We start from the raw sequence: 15,261 nt of genomic DNA, 5'->3' as shown, positions 1-15,261 counted from the left end.
AACCCCAAGATCAAAGTGGGAAACACCCCCAAAGGTGGTGGAGAACGCCAGAGCTAAGATCCTGGGGACTTCCAGATCCAGACAGACAAAATGGTAATGGCGAACCAACCAGACATTGTCGTAGAGGATAAACAACAGAGGAAAGCCGTTGTGGTAGATGTAGCAATACCAAGTGATTGCAACATCAGGAAAAAGGAGCACGAGAAACTAGAGAAATACCAGGGCCTCAGGAAGAACTGGAGAGGCCTGGAAGGTGAAGACCACAGTGGTGCCTGTGGTCATCGGGCCCTCGGGGCAGTAACCCCCAAACTGGAGCAGTGGCTACAACAGATCCCAGGAACAACATCAGACATCTCAGTCCAGAAATGTGCAGTCCTTGGCACAGCCAAGATACTGCGCAGAACCCTCAAGCTCCCAGGCCTCTGGTAGAGGACCCGAGCTCAGAGGATAAGAACCACCCGCGGTGGGTGAGAAGGGAATTTTTTTTTTTTTTTTTATATATAAGATACGACTCACATTTGTATTTCAGATATATAAAAGTTATGTATTTGAAATGCACATGTGAATTGTAAGAGCTCTAACCTTTACAGCTGCAAAATCTAAAAATACTTGAACTTTATGACACCATCTCTACATCTATGTGGCAAATTATGTCTACAGTTCATTTAGTAAAATTATTCACCTCTCTTTCGACGCATTTTCAAACGCGTTACTCTTTGTTTGCTTGCAGATTTAAATCACAACTACGACTGCAAAGCATGTCCTCATGTCCCAGTTGTTATTGCACAGGACTGTTTAGGTACAACATTTGGTGGGCGGCAATATTTCAGATGTGTTCAAATTTCCAAAAGCATGTTTGTCCATCTCTGCAGCCCTTTGTGCCCACAGCTGATCCAGGTAGAGACAGAATCACCATATCCAGCAGTGATACTGCATTGTCATGTTTTCCTGTTGCACTGCAAAAATAAATGCAACCAATATTAGAGCTAGTATCTGGACAGGAAGGTCCAGTAAAACTGATTTGTGTCTCCAAGTAGCTTGATATTCGAGGATGGTCTGAATATATGATAAAGTGGGATTCCAGCTTAAATTAGTAATATATATATTTTTGATTGAGCCTGGCGGACGGATCTCTAAAATCATGTCGAAACAAAAGGAGATCTTTGCTCTCCGGGCTTGGAGCAGCAGCAGCAGCAGCAGCAGCGTGAGGACAGTGATGTACCAGGACGGAGGACGCAGCTGAAAACAGAAGCTGCATTCACGCAGCGCAGGGTTCTTCCGGGATGCCTCCCTGACCAGATCCCGGTGCTTAGCGGAGGAAGGTACCGGGAGACGATGCAGGGAGGTTTCACTCATCCATTCTGCATTTTTTGCAACCCTGCGACCCACCCATCGCCCCTCGGATGACCTCACCTTGCTCCAGGTCCCGCTGGTCGTACCACGGCTCCTCCTCCTCCGTCACAAACTCCTCCATCCTCCCAGCTCGAAGCATCGATGCCGGGTGGAACTTCTCCTCCTCCTCCAGCTCCTCTCCTTCTCCTTCTCCTTCTGCTTCTTCTTCTTCTGCTTCCACCGGAGATGAAGAGCAGACCCGCCCGGAAGTGGAAGCAACAAACAATAGCGGCGCTGCCTCTCTCAGTGATTGGATGACTGAAATCCAGCAGCTGCTGCTTCTGAAACCAGCTGCAGGTGTTGGAGGCTCGGGAGAGATGCAGCGGTTCAGGGAGCCTCTGACAGCGGCGGCCGCGACCTTTAAAGACGCAAACCTGCAGCCCGGGGACCAACTACTGCTGCGTTCACGAGCCTTGGGAAATGCCAGCTCCGGAGATCACTGGGCAACAATCAGCAGGTTGTTGGATTAGTAGTGGCCTGGTTCCGCCCACAACAAGGAAGAAGCAAATGGGAAGAAATACAAGACAGAGAAAAAGAAAGAAAGAAAGTTATATTAGTTATAAATCCATTATTTTAACTATTTTCCAACATATTTTGCAACACGCTGAACACTTGATCAAGTCACAAATAGCCATTTGTGACATTTTTTAAATATAATTTTCTCCCAAGTTGTGATTTTGAACAGTCTCTTGTGATTAATCTTATTTGCTTCTCTTAAATCCCACCAAATGTGTTTTTCTCAAATGTTGGTTCTTTTATAAATCCCTGCTAACCTAAGCTCATGTCAATCAGATTGATTTTTGTTTATGCATCTCATTTGATTCTTCTGCCTAATTTCCCTGTTTATTATTTGTAAGCGTGTCCTCTGTCTTGTACTCATCTCTTCCTACCTGACATAGTCTGCATCATTTCTCTGTAGCTGATAGTTCTGACCGCATCCTGACAACCTGAATGCTGGGAGCTGATGAGTAGACATCAATATTTACTGGATTTGTTCATAGCTGCTTCCATAAACTTCAATTTAGACAATTTAGACATCAGAAACCAGATGTTTTTTCACCGTGTGAGACACTCACTGCCTACAGCTTATTTTATCATAAACAATAATTAATCTCTTACTTTCTTTCCCATATTCTGCCATTATTGACAGTCAAACAATCTTTTGAAGAAAAACAGATTTTATAAAATCACACGTTTAGTTGTTTCAGCCGTGCAAATATAACATGAGGAAACTGTTGAAATATATTTTTAGCCCCAACAGTGAGATGCAGCTTTCCCCACGTTTTACAGTCCAGAATGACTTCATCCCCATCCACTTTAAATATACAGACACATACATGCTCACAATGTATTTCAGAAACAGAATTTTTTTTAATAAAACATATTGAAGGCTGCTATGTGATTGGGTCCTCAGAACGGGAACCTCTGTTGTATGAAACTCTTTCAGTTCTAGTCACTTTTCCATCAGGATGCACGGCAGTACTTTAGTCTGAAAGCTTTTAACCGTTAAAGTACGACGTTGCTGCATAGCGAAGAGGAGAGTGAGCGTGTCAAACATCTTTCCTTAGAAAAGCTCTTTGTACTTCCACATTTTACAAGATGGGATCTTTGATCCTCTTTTCCCAGTCTGAGTAGATCACCCAGAATCCTCTCTGCTCTTCAGCTCATCGTAGATTTTTCCGAGGATTTAGATCTGAGAACTGAAATGGACTTGCAAGGTTGTGTTTGTGTCGTATCTCATTTCCTGTTTTGTGCCAAGCATGCATTTCAAATATTAAAGCGTTTGAATGACCACGGCCCCCCCCACCCCCAGGTCCTTTAGGAAACAAACAGGCCCACATCATGACGGCTCCTCCGCTGTACTGACATGAAGGGTTTTTCAGCATATTCATCTTTTGTTGCTTATGATTGCACTTCAACCAGATAAATTATATACAGTTGTGTGTGATGTAATCTGTTCACACTTGGGCTTTTTATTTTTGCCACAAAGAAAAGAAATCCCGTTGACTTCTTGGATTCAAGTTGAGGATCAGGCAGTTGTGTTACGGACCCAAGCGGACTCGGACATCTTGCACAGATTTGAAACATGACTTGACTGAAGGGGGCTAAAACATTAAGAGCACTTGTCTAGTCATTACACCGACAGACTGTCAGTTTTATTGCTCGTGTGATGACATGACGTGCAAGCAGCTGCAAAAGCCCTTCATTTGAAGCTTTTTGATTAAAAAGCCTGAGCTCAACAGCAGGAACCAGACAGGCACTGATAAAGAAGGCTTTGACACAGGAAAAGGACTGCATGTCCCATCAGTCCTTGCTCTCTGGGGCTTTGGAGTTGTGCGGTCTCTTCAGGTGCGCCCAGTCGGCCTCGCTCTCGCAGCGCTGGACTCTGCTGAAAAACGTCTTGATAAGAACTTTAGCTTCACCTTTAACTGGAGACAGAGAGGATAGAGTTACTGGAAAGTCAGTGACAAAATTAAATAAAACAAAATGTTCATCTGACGTGAAATGTCCACTTACCTTGGCTTGTTTCACAACTTTTGCCCTCTGTAAGAAGGTGAGACAAGTATCGCGCAAAAGACTTGAACAAAACCTGTGAAAGCATTCAAACATCTATTAAACACATATTACACTTAATTCTAATTTGCTGATATGGAACTCTACGCACTTTAGTAGCAAACTTTCCCTGAGTGTAATAGGGGTTGAGATATTGGACCACAATGTTAGCCGTTTCCTGCAGCGTCACGGCCTTCACAGGTTCACCGGGGTCACCGGGTGGCGGCAGTGACCTCTCCTGCACCTCCAGGTTGAACGTCACTCTCCTTTTGCTAGAGCCCAACGTCCGGCTGCGCTTCGCCGCAGGAGACGTGTCCTTCTGCTCCGTTTCCACCTCGTCTGGGACCTGCAAACACACAGCGCCGTCATCCAGTGCCAAGAACTAAATGATATGAAGTCATGTTGGTCCATGAACTCAGAATCAGAAGAAGTGAAACCTGTTCTGGCAAAAGCAGTTTAATTCCTTCATGGACTTTGACTAGGCCCTTCTAACAAGTGAATATGTAGCTCTGGCTGAATATTTCATATTATTGACCTGCTAAACAAATAAATCTTTGTCTTAAGGCGTAATTAATAATGTAGGTGAAGCCTCTGCTTAGTCCGCCTCCATGATGTGAGTGGAAACTGGGTGTTATTGGTTAAATATGAGAGAAGTATTTAACCAATAATACTTGTTAAATAGCTCTCTACTTAACCAACTATGGTAAAAGAAGTTTTTTTATATACGTTAGATAAAATCTATTGATCTAGAAGTGAGTTTTTCTTTGGCTTGGGCCAATCACCTTCTGCTTTGCAGTTTTAGTTTTTAGTTTGTTTTTTTTTTTCACAATGCATCAGCATTGAAATTTGCTCTCCCTCATAAATTCACAAAACGTTTCAAAACTTGATCCCTCTTCATGCTCATTATTTATATTTACATCCAATAATCTAAGTTATTTTTTTTGTGTAGTGAAGGGAGTGACTAAAAACTGTTTAGTCAACTTTATTTCTGGTGTGTCTGCCGTTTTTCTCGTCTTCACGTGTTCTTTAATAGACCTCTGATGCTTTCACACAACATCTGCATTTTTACTGAAAATTAAACACTGTTTGAATAACCAGTTAGGTCATTTCTGAAGGCAGTCAGTTGCACTAGATTCTATTTAGGGGTATCCAAGCAAAAGGGAGCTGAAATCAAATGCATGCCACACTTTTCAGATTTTCTATGGGTAAAACAATGGAAAACCATGCTTCATTCTCTGTCCACTTCACAGCTGAGAGCACCAATAATCTCCAATAAATCCTGTTAAAGTGTGTGTCCATAATGAGACCAAAGGTGGAATAGTTTAAGTGTTATGAATATTTTTGTAAGACACTCTACCTCTTGAGCTAAAAGTAGATTGGGAGATGCTTCTTCTTCTTCTTCTTCTACCTTTGGTCTGAAAATGGTGAAAATGTAATTAAGGTTGTAAAAAAGACCTTTGCCAGTAAAGTTTGATAGAAATGTTTACAGAGGTTAAAGTACGCTGTGATAGTAGTCGTGTCCTCATGACGAATGTCTTCAACCAGAGTCAAAGTTTCTTCTCCTCCCACTTCCTGCTCTTCATCGTCGGACAAAACGATGAGTTCCGTTTTAGGTTCTATCAGGATCAGATCCTCGGTCTCTACAAGCGCAGGGTCGCTCGGCAGGGAATGCAGCTCCTGCCTTGAGTTCTCTTCATAAACCTCACTGAGAGTCTCTGACGACAAGCCGCCTGCCTCTGGGCGCAGCTCTTCCTCTGGGCGCAGCTCTTCCTCCTCTGAGGGTTTCTTCTTCACAAAGTACTGCGAGATGTTGCGAGAACTCTTCGCCGCTTCCGCCATCTTCTGCTGCTTCCTGCTCATGACTCCGCCTGCTTTGGCCGGGCTGACGGCTCCGGCTCTGACGGATGATGCCGTCTCTTTCACCCTGATCCGTTTGACGTCCGCGGAGGAGTCGCCGATGAAGCCCCCATTCTCCGTCACTTTCATAGACACAGGATGCAGGAGGTCCTTGGCGGACTGGAAGCAGTTAGAGGAGCCCCTCTGGCCCGCTCCCACTCTTTTCCGCTTCATCTGGAGCAAAAAGAAGGAGAATTAAATCATGCTCAATGTTCTGTGCTGCTTGTGTAAAAAGCCACTCGTACAGAGTAGATCTGAGAGGCCGAGGTGAAGCCCTGCAGCTCCTCTGGGTATAAACATGAAGAATTTCCATCGGCATTATGTTTCGTCTCTGTTTCTCTGGAGTCGCCTTCTTCCGTTCGAGGCGCTGATTTTGTGATTTCCGACACCTTCAGGACAACAGATGAGTTAAACAGAAAACCTGCCCGGTTTTATTTAAAATAAATAAATAAATCGCTCATATTGTGACGCAGACATTTTCAATCTACCTTCTTCAAGATGGCAGCTTTGTACAAGTTGGAGGATTTGCAGCTTTTGAAAACCTCGTGCTCTAAATCCACCGCTGACATCAGACTGCTCCAGCTGAGAGACAGAAAGAAAATAAAGGCTGTTATTTATTTCACTCTGAACGGCTGTTGAGAACATCTGAATCCTCTGACTTGAATATGTCTTCTGACCCCTGGTGGTCACGCAGAGCATCTCGCAGGCGGTACAGGCAATGCTCTCTGGTCTGAAACGAGACTCAAGTTTACTAAACTTACTTTTTTTTTACATTTGTTATGTCAAAATGTATTTATTACAGTTCTCAGGCTGCTTTGTGGCATGTTTTTAAAATGTACAAACAAAAATTCACCTTTTATTTAATGTAGACTTTTAATAGAGGAAGGAAGCCATGAAGAAATGTAACTTTTTGATTAACCCTGGAAACCTGTTTATTAAACTTCATATCTTAATCTAGTCATATGAAATGAACGTCCGTTGTGAGGTAATACCTAAATAAAAATACACATTTCACATTCTTGTATCAAAAGAGCAACTACATGGTGGACACATAAAGGAAAAATGCATTTCAAATAAAGTCTACACATTTTGCTGTGGCTGGACCCACATCTGCTAAACGGCGCCTCCCCTTCGGGTTAACGAGCGTTCATTAATGAATGCAGGAGAGGAATGTGTTCCTGTCATGTACCTTCACCGTGAGCCGGGGGATCCTCTGGCTGCTGGCCTCTCTGAGCGGACAGTCAGCATCTGCACAACAGGAACGACTTGTTACTCCACCAATAAACCTCTCGACTCATCTCTGTGTCTTATCCCACTGTTGGTTGGCGGTACCTGGTGGAACAAAGTCCTCCCTCCGGCCGTCAGAGCCCTGAAGACATACAAGCATCAACATGAGTCAGCGTTTTCACACCGACACGATACTGTGATAGTCGTTTTTTCTATCGGACTGCACTGTCAGAAAGGGGTTTAGGTTTTTCTTTCACCGTCTTGACATTCCTGTGTTGTTATGTTGTTCTGTAAAGGGTTTGGCAGGCCGCCGCTTAGAGCAGTTTGACTCAAACATTGTGCCAAGTTCTCTCCAACATGTGGGAGTGATTTCACAAGACGGGCTCCAAAAGGAATGGCCAGTCTTTGCTGCTAACAGCTTGCATACAGATGATAGAAAAGCTCAAAAATTCAGCAAATGCTGATTGAAACTAATTGCGGGGAGGTAGGTGATGCGTTGGGGCACATTTTGTTCTATGCATTTTTCATGTTTGAAAACATATAAAAAGAAATCCCATTTCGGTAGAAAAGCATAACTGAGATGTGCTCAGCTAGGTATCAAATTGTTGAATAAATATTTAAAGTCACCTTCCGTAGATTCATCTGCTTCTTGAAGAGGTCAGAAAACTCTTTCTTCCTCTTTTTGGTCTCCTCTTCAACACTTCCTTCCTCCCCTTCATCGTACCTGCAGAGGTAGAATGCAGCAGCATCATCATCATCACTGCAAATCGCATTAAAACTGCATCTCAGAAAGCGTAACAAGCGTTCGCCCTGCCTTTCGAAGCCGTAGCCCTTCTTCCCTCCTTCATATTGCTCCGGCTGGTACCCGAATGGCCCTTTGGGCTCTCCACTTTGGCCCTCTCCGGTCTTGGTGCTGAGAGCGGCCGCTCGCTCCAGCTGGGCCCGCACGTCTTTGGGATTGAGGCAGAAGTCGCAGGCACCCGCGCACTTTGGCGTCCCGTCCCCAAAAAACTTGGAGATGTTGGCATGGCGACATCTGATGAGAATAAGGACGCAAGTTAACTATTAATGAGCTAATAATCTACAGTTGATGGATCTTTTCAATTGACCAGTAATTTTCTTAAAAGCCTGAGTTTTCTCTCATATAAACAGGGTTGACCATATTTACAGAACATGAACTGCTAAATTTTTCATAATATGCTTAATTTAAATAAATAAATATGTATGATTACATTTAACATTAGTGTCAGCTGTAATAAATTGTTGTTTTCTCATGTTATTAAATTTTATATTTACAAAAAAATAAACAAACATCTAAGCTGCTGAAAAATAAAAGATAAATAGGATAAAATATGTAAAAGAAATAAGAAATGTAATCCCCATGAATCCCATAAACTGGAACTTAAGGATCTTGTCAAGGGTTCATATTTCTAAACAGAATCATATAAAGTGCCTTTTACATCCCAAACCAGACTCTGTTTGGACCGTTTGTCTTTCCCATTCTGTTACCGCCATCTTTGTTTCTGTATCCACTGACTCCACTTACGGATGACCAGAGGCGCCCTCATCTGGACGACGTCCAAATGACAACAGAGAAGGCTTAAGTGGACGTTATTAGTGAGTTGATTGGAACCAATTTTAATCTAATAAACCACTAATCAACAATTAACCGTAAGTCTATGAATCTTTTGCATCACTGGATGAGAGGATAAAAGATGAGAGAAAGCTAATGATCCTCCATTACCCAGTAGAGCCTTATTGATCATCAGCTATTGTGTAACCATCACATATTAAGAATATTAAGAATCAATGCTTCTGTTATGAAGTCAGTGAGTAATTTTTTATTTTTTTTTTAAGAAAAAAATGAGTTTATCACAAATTCACTTTCACAAAATGTCCTAATACAATTCAGATTCTAAAACACCCAATTGCTGCCCCAATTGGCAAAAAAACACCAGACAGTCTCGCTTTGGAAACCTGGTTACATAACCACTAACATCCACACAGCCCGTTTGGGAATCGGCCGCATCAACCCCAACGCTGGAAACGGGAACGCTGCCACTTCCTTTTGTGTGAACAGGGAAGCTTAAGCAAAGCAAGCAGAGGAGTAAACCAGAGGGCAGCAGTAAGTGTGAAGCAGCAGCCCCTCCCAGACAGGACTGTCAAAGAGAAAAGTGCAGCTTCTGAGCCAGGCGAGGCAGCAAGGGGAAGAACTCAAGAGCAAAGGTAAAAGATGACTTTCCGTCCTACTTTAGGACAGCGTCACACAACAACAAACCAACTGACTAGTTCTGCCAGACAAAACGCTCTGCAGGGGAACTGCTCCTGGGAACACACTGTAGCATGCTCACACGGTCTCCACCCTGTCCTCCTCCTCCTCCTCCTCTTCTGTTGGCTCAGGAGCTTCTGACACTCAGTGTGGGCTGAGTGTCAGTGGGGAAACTGCTGAGACTCTCACAGGTAGGTGTCTTTCAGTCCTCCTCTGCACCAATATGACTTAAAAAATAGCGACAGCTGTGAAAAAGCTAGAAGAATGTCTTAAAAATAAGGATTTAATTGTAAACATATGCTAGAAAGTCAGAGCAGCATGCATCAAATTACATGGAAATGACTGATTTACAGCAGTATCTTGTACATAAAGGTTGTTTTTAAGTAAAATAGATCCATCGGAGATTTAAAGACCCATCAATGTGGTGCTGCCCCAATTGGCAAAAGCATCCTGCATGTTTTTGTTGGAAAAAGCAGATAAACTGTTCTGGTACTTGCGTTTTAGACTGAGACAGAAAAAAAGTTCATCCAGTCTGTAAAAGTTTGGAGTGAAACGAACTAATCTGACTTCTTTCTTAGTTTCAATGTTTTCAAAAAAATGTAAGTAAAAAGTCTAAAATTACAGTAAACTCATGCGGATAGCTTTGCTCAGAGCTGTTTCTGATTATATTTAGTACATGCTGTCCAGAGAAACATATGCTTGTGCTTAAAATCACTTGAGCAACGCCAGCTCCTCAGTTTTCAATGGTCACGTGTCCCTAGCCATGAAAACATTCGGCTAAGGCTCTTTGATACATGCAAGTTTAATAATTGTAGACTTTTGTTTAAATTGTAACGTAAATCTAAAACCACAAAAGAAAAGAGAGCGTCACACCCATGTGAGCAATTCAGCAAGAACACGGCAGCACCTGGAATCTGCTTCCACCTCCCATTGTGCTCATTACAGTGCGAAACTACAGGGCAGAAAAGGCTGAACTTATAGTTAAAGTACTTCACAAAATTATTCCTAACTCTTGAATCTCTCCATGTGTTCTGACATTACAGCAACAAACTTGATTTTATTTGTTGTTCTTTTAATTTTGTGTCGGGAGCAAAGCACAACTGCACCTGAAACGTGGCTCCTAAAAATGTCCTTCGCATAAAAATCTGAAAAGTTAAACAAGTATTTGTGTTACTCCAAACAAAACCAGAGCAAACCATGTCTTATAAACACCCACAACACTGGGGTGGAGTTTCACCTTCCAGCCGAACAAAACCAAACATTCAGCCAAAACTACTAGGAATGTATGCATGTATTAGAGCAGCCTAGTTAAAGTCCAAGTCTAAATATTTTACGAAGCTATCTGTGGCAATAATTGATCAAATAAATGTTTACAATTTGAGCAAAAGTTCCAGTGCCCTTCACATGAGGTGATCGCTGAAGGCAACTGGTTGCACTGGATTTTAATTGAAGGTTTCATTTGTGGATGTAAGAAGACAAAACAGTAAAAATGTTCAATGCGTATGATTATTGTAGATTCCCTTTCAGACACACAGGCAGTAAAACTCCTGGGTTCCCTTTTCCTAGTGTACACAAACTGACTAATGAGACTCATATATGTCCTTTGTGCTCTGTGGTCTCCTCAGCACAATGGATGCCAGAGAGGAGACAGTGGGTCTCCTGAACAATGTCCTGCTCAAGCTTCAAGGTCTGCCCAGTGCCCACCCTCTGGAGCTGGGAGGCTTCTTTGTCCTCCTAATCTTCATCCGTGAGTCATGCCTCATTTAAAAAACAGATTTCAAGGAATTTTTAAAAGATACTAAAACATATAACTTTCCAACAGTTATGGTGACTCTCATGATGGTGCTCACATGCGTGAGCTGCTGCTGCTGCTGCTGTAAATCCAAACAAGACGAGCTCGACGTCTAAGGGAACATTTCTCCTATCCGACAGGATTTTTCCTGCCGATCTGTTCACCACAGTGCTTAGAAATCGTCCCCGGGCTTCAGACACAAGCTGCACAGCGTGTGCACAAGAAAGGAGGCGGTGCCACAGCGCAACAAAACAAACTCTCGGATTGCGTTCTAGACTATCAAAGCACCTGTTAATGCTACCAGGCTTTCAGGAGAAGCAGCATTCCTTTGGAGCATCCCCGTCTGCGGAGCAACAACAGCTCGTCTACCAGGAGGAGAAGGCAGGGCCGGTAACAACTGGCTGATAAACAAATACGCAGCATCGAACAGGTTTACAGGTTTTTAAAAAACAAGAAGCTACTCAGTGCTAGATGAGCAGAAAGCCATATTTGTTTGAGAATGATTTATATTGACCTTGTATCATTCCTCTGTGAGGAATATTAGAATAGAAAGATGTTGTTTTAACTTTATAAGCAAGTGAATACAGTGAACCCTCGCTATGACGTGGTTCACCTTTCTCGGCCTCGCTGCTTCGCAGACTTTTTTTTTTTCAAGTGTTCATTGAAAGAAGGGCATAGAAAAGCAAGTCTGCCCCCTGCTGTTCTGAAATTAGAAATTGGATATTCAAAGAAGGGAATAATGTTTATATCTGAAACTGCTAAATGAGCTCAAGTATACTGATGTGAGATTTTTACTGCATCATAATGTAGTGAAGTGATTTTTATACAATAAAAAAGTTGTTTTTAAATAATGTGTGCGTCGAATGCGTCTCTTACCCTTCATGCTCACAAAACAAGACCATGGCTTCCAAATCCGTGAGGGCTGCTTTGTCAGTCTCTTTGAAAGAGCCTCGTTTCTCCTAAAGGAAATTAAAGAAACCTTCAGGCCAATGTTTTGGTGATAACGTTTCATCATTCTCAAGCTCTTCTGCTGCTAATCTGACCCGTCTCCTGGTGACTTCCTGCCGAATAAGGAAGTGCAGCTGCTCCTTATCCTTCCGACTATAATATGTGCGACACAACGAGGGCAGACCGTCTCTACCTGCTCGTCCGGACTCTTGGTAGAAACCCGCCAGAGACTTTGCGAGGTTCCAATGTGCAACAAATCTGCAATAACATCAGCCTGTGTGTCAAAATAGAAATAAGAGAACAGGAAAACAGAAACAGGATATTTGCTCCCTTACCTGACATTGGCTTTGTCCACTCCCATGCCAAAGCTGATGGTTGCAACAATAACCAGCACTTTCCCCTGCATCCACTCGTTCTGCGCCTCTGTGCGATCAGCTGCCTTCATGCCTACAAAAATCCAGAGTCTTGTCACTTGAAACCCAGATTGCATGTGAGGTTTAAAAACCTTGGACACATTTAAACATCTTACCTGCGTGATAAGCCTTCGCTATGACTCCGAGTTTGTTCAGCTGATAAGCAACCGTTTCACAGCCTTCCCGGGTTCGACAGTAAACAATCCCACAGCCCTGAACACAAACAGTGTAAAAAAAAAAGAAAATTCATTATGTATGAATTGACTAATTTGTATCTGATTTAAATACATACAGGCAGAAAATTTGCGCATCAATTAGGAGCTGTGGCATATTATTGCTTTAACTCTGGACAACAGAGATAAAGCAATAAAAGCTGAGCGAGCATAATGATTCTCATAGATGGGGGGGCAAAAAATATTACATCCGTCTATTCCTGCTAAAAAGCTTTAGAGAGTTTTCTGTCTTCACCAATCAAGACTTTAAGAGCTTGTTGTGGCAAATTAAAAACTTTGGCTGACTTACTGGTAGAAACAGAACTGATAACAAGCAGGGCAACAGCTGCAGACCCGGAGAAAAGCAAACTGAGATTTCTTTGTTATAAGCGTGGGGGAAAAAACTCCCTAAGGAGAAGTAGCTAAACGGGAAGTACTATGTTTACGTGACTGAATATTAACATATTAAATAGAATTGAATGATTTTAAGTTTCACTTCTCTCTCTAGCTTGATCTCTGGGAACCACTGCTCATTTTGCTTTGTGATAAAATAACTAAAAGGCAAATGTGCATTTCTCTGATTGATTCAACGCATCTTTCTTTATTAAATAAGAAAATTCAAAACAAGTTTCAAACTGAGCATTTCTATTTTCTAAGTGGGAGACATAAAGGCGGAAGATGAATCAAAAGACTCCAAAGATGCTGCATATCATTTCCATTGTGGTAAATAACACCAAGTTTGTGTAGTATGTCAATATATTCACTCAAAGCTCTATTTTACAAACCTGTGCTGCAGATCCACTGTCCATAGCCAGAGCTTTCTTGATGAAGGCATGGAGGTGAGCATAAGGGTTCGGCAGCAGATCCCTGAAGATCACATCATAATGAAGGTTGCTGCGGAAGACGGGCGTGACGAAAGACATCGGACAGCGCAGCTTAAGTGACTGAACAATGTCTTCTTGAACGTTCTTGGGAGCTGTTGCCGTCAGCGCCAAACAGGGAACTCCTGGTATGCGAGCCCGCAGCTCACCCAGTTTGAGATAGTCCGGCCTAAAATCGTGGCCCCACTGGGAGACACAGTGAGCCTCGTCCACAGCCAAGTAGGACAGAAGGCCGCGGGAACACAGGTCCGTCAGGCAGGGCTGGAAAGAGGGAGAGGCCACCATCTCTGGAGTGATGTAGAGTAGCTTCAGTTTGGGCCGCTTGCTCCTCAGATCAGTCAGGATCAGACGGCGCTCGCCTACCGGAAGCTTGGAGTTGATGGAGCAGGCGGCGATGTTGAGCTTCTTCAGGTGATCCACTTGGTCCTGGAGAATATCATGCAGTTCAAATAAAATATCAGCAGTGTGTAAGGTAAAGCAAAACCCCACATCGATACTGTCAATTTAATCTGCGGTTATCTTAAAATTGAAAAAGATGTGCTAACTTGGTTGGTTAATTGAATGGCCTGGTTGTTTAGGAGGGAATGAATCTAAGAAAATCTGTGTGGTTACCTGAATGGGTAACCACTATATAATAACTTTGAAGAACTATATCAGCTAAAGTGGGTACTGTCTAGTCAAATGTGATTTCTACTAAAGAAAACTGAATTGTTTTTTCTTAAATATGAAAAACATCCTTTAAATTCTATTTTTCAATATAAACAAGCTAGTTATTTTAACAGGGACATTCATTCAAGTTTGAGAGGCTTTACAGAAAAAGTTGAACCAATGCGCTGTGACAAGATAGCACAAAATCCAAGAAAACAGAATTCCACAGGGATAAAAGGATTAAACCATCAACCTACCAAAATCACTGCACACGCAATAAAATAGACAATTAAACTCTACCTTAGTAACCTTTTATTGGGTAGAAGTGCGTGTTAGACTGCAGCAGATGCTGTATTCTAGAGATAGTTAATCAAAAAGGTGAGCAGCAAGGCTCTGTACATGATCACATTCTAAAGAGGCATTTCAGAAAACACAACAGCAATAACTTTCTGTAGTCCTGTTTTTGCTGTGTGATGGCATTCACAGAGACTTGTTGAGATTTTATTTTTGAATTGCGAGCAACAGAGCTCCCACAGATTGCTCTGCAGAGTCAGTATGAGGAGAGGGAAGAGTCTGACCTGAATGAGAGCGATTAGCGGGGATATGACCAGAGTAATACCCTCAGCCAGCACTGCAGGCAGCTGGTAGCACAGAGACTTCCCGGCTCCGGTTGGCATGCACACGAACACATCCCTCTGACCTAAAACAAGACAAGAAAAAAAGTCCCATTTTTTAACAACGAAAGGCGGCTTGACTTCCTTTCGCTTTAAATGTTGCATGTCCTGAATGGGATAGCACTGCTGCTACTCTGCTGCTAAGGCAGAGAAAAGACAAAAGACTGAGGAGAAACTACGAATTAACTACACCGTTTTAAGACTTACCTCTAACGACAGCCTTAACAACATCTTCCTGTAGTTTAGACCGAAAGCCGTCGAAGCCAAAGTGAGATTTTAAAGCCTGTTTTAAACTTGTTGACATCCTTCGTCTGACTGCAGACAACTTTCTCTTCGTCGCACACCTATTACGTCAT

At 42.6% G+C, this 15,261-nt stretch overlaps 2 protein-coding genes and 1 long non-coding RNA gene across 5 annotated transcripts in view; 1 reads left to right on the top strand and 2 right to left on the bottom strand.

Annotated features, from left to right (window-relative positions):
• Positions 1-1,797, bottom strand: part of cdr2l (cerebellar degeneration-related protein 2-like) — an 8,054-nt gene extending 6,257 nt beyond the window's left edge. The window contains exon 1 of the mRNA XM_055035196.1: positions 1,414-1,797. Coding sequence (XP_054891171.1) covers positions 1,414-1,492 — 79 coding nt within the window. The 5' untranslated portion in view covers positions 1,493-1,797. The remainder of the gene's footprint in view (positions 1-1,413) is intronic.
• Positions 1,798-2,552: 755 nt separating this feature from the next.
• recql5 (RecQ helicase-like 5) lies at positions 2,553-15,242 on the bottom strand. Of its 3 annotated transcripts, none has more exons than XM_055035194.1 (19): positions 15,113-15,242; positions 14,810-14,931; positions 13,488-14,009; positions 12,607-12,703; positions 12,413-12,524; positions 12,173-12,335; positions 12,006-12,088; positions 7,883-8,104; positions 7,696-7,792; positions 7,174-7,210; positions 7,031-7,089; positions 6,501-6,571; positions 6,330-6,423; positions 6,087-6,230; positions 5,447-6,015; positions 5,303-5,360; positions 4,058-4,291; positions 3,910-3,982; positions 2,553-3,821 (listed from the first exon to the last, which is right to left on the bottom strand). In XM_055035194.1, the coding sequence occupies exons 1-19, from the start codon at positions 15,207-15,209 to the stop codon at positions 3,697-3,699; spliced, it is 2,979 nt and encodes a 992-aa protein (XP_054891169.1). In that variant the 5' UTR covers positions 15,210-15,242; the 3' UTR covers positions 2,553-3,696. The 3 variants fall into 3 exon arrangements, 2 of the variants coding, with proteins under 2 accessions (XP_054891169.1, XP_054891170.1); XM_055035195.1 differs by having other exon boundaries at positions 6,519-6,571; XR_008606307.1 differs by lacking the exons at positions 2,553-3,821; positions 3,910-3,982; positions 4,058-4,291; positions 5,303-5,360; positions 6,501-6,571 and having other exon boundaries at positions 5,910-6,015.
• Positions 9,022-11,969, top strand: LOC129363229 (uncharacterized). The gene is made up of 3 exons (XR_008606308.1): positions 9,022-9,528; positions 10,963-11,084; positions 11,160-11,969. It is a non-coding gene; the product is annotated as an uncharacterized LOC129363229 (long non-coding RNA).
• Positions 15,243-15,261: the final 19 nt, after the last annotated feature.

The sequence above is a fragment of the Poeciliopsis prolifica genome, unplaced genomic scaffold, assembly GCF_027474105.1.
Source record: "Poeciliopsis prolifica strain line A6 unplaced genomic scaffold, Auburn_PproV2 SCAFFOLD010, whole genome shotgun sequence".
Taxonomy (NCBI): Eukaryota; Metazoa; Chordata; class Actinopteri; order Cyprinodontiformes; family Poeciliidae; genus Poeciliopsis; species Poeciliopsis prolifica.
This window is presented reverse-complemented; position numbering and strand designations above follow the sequence as displayed.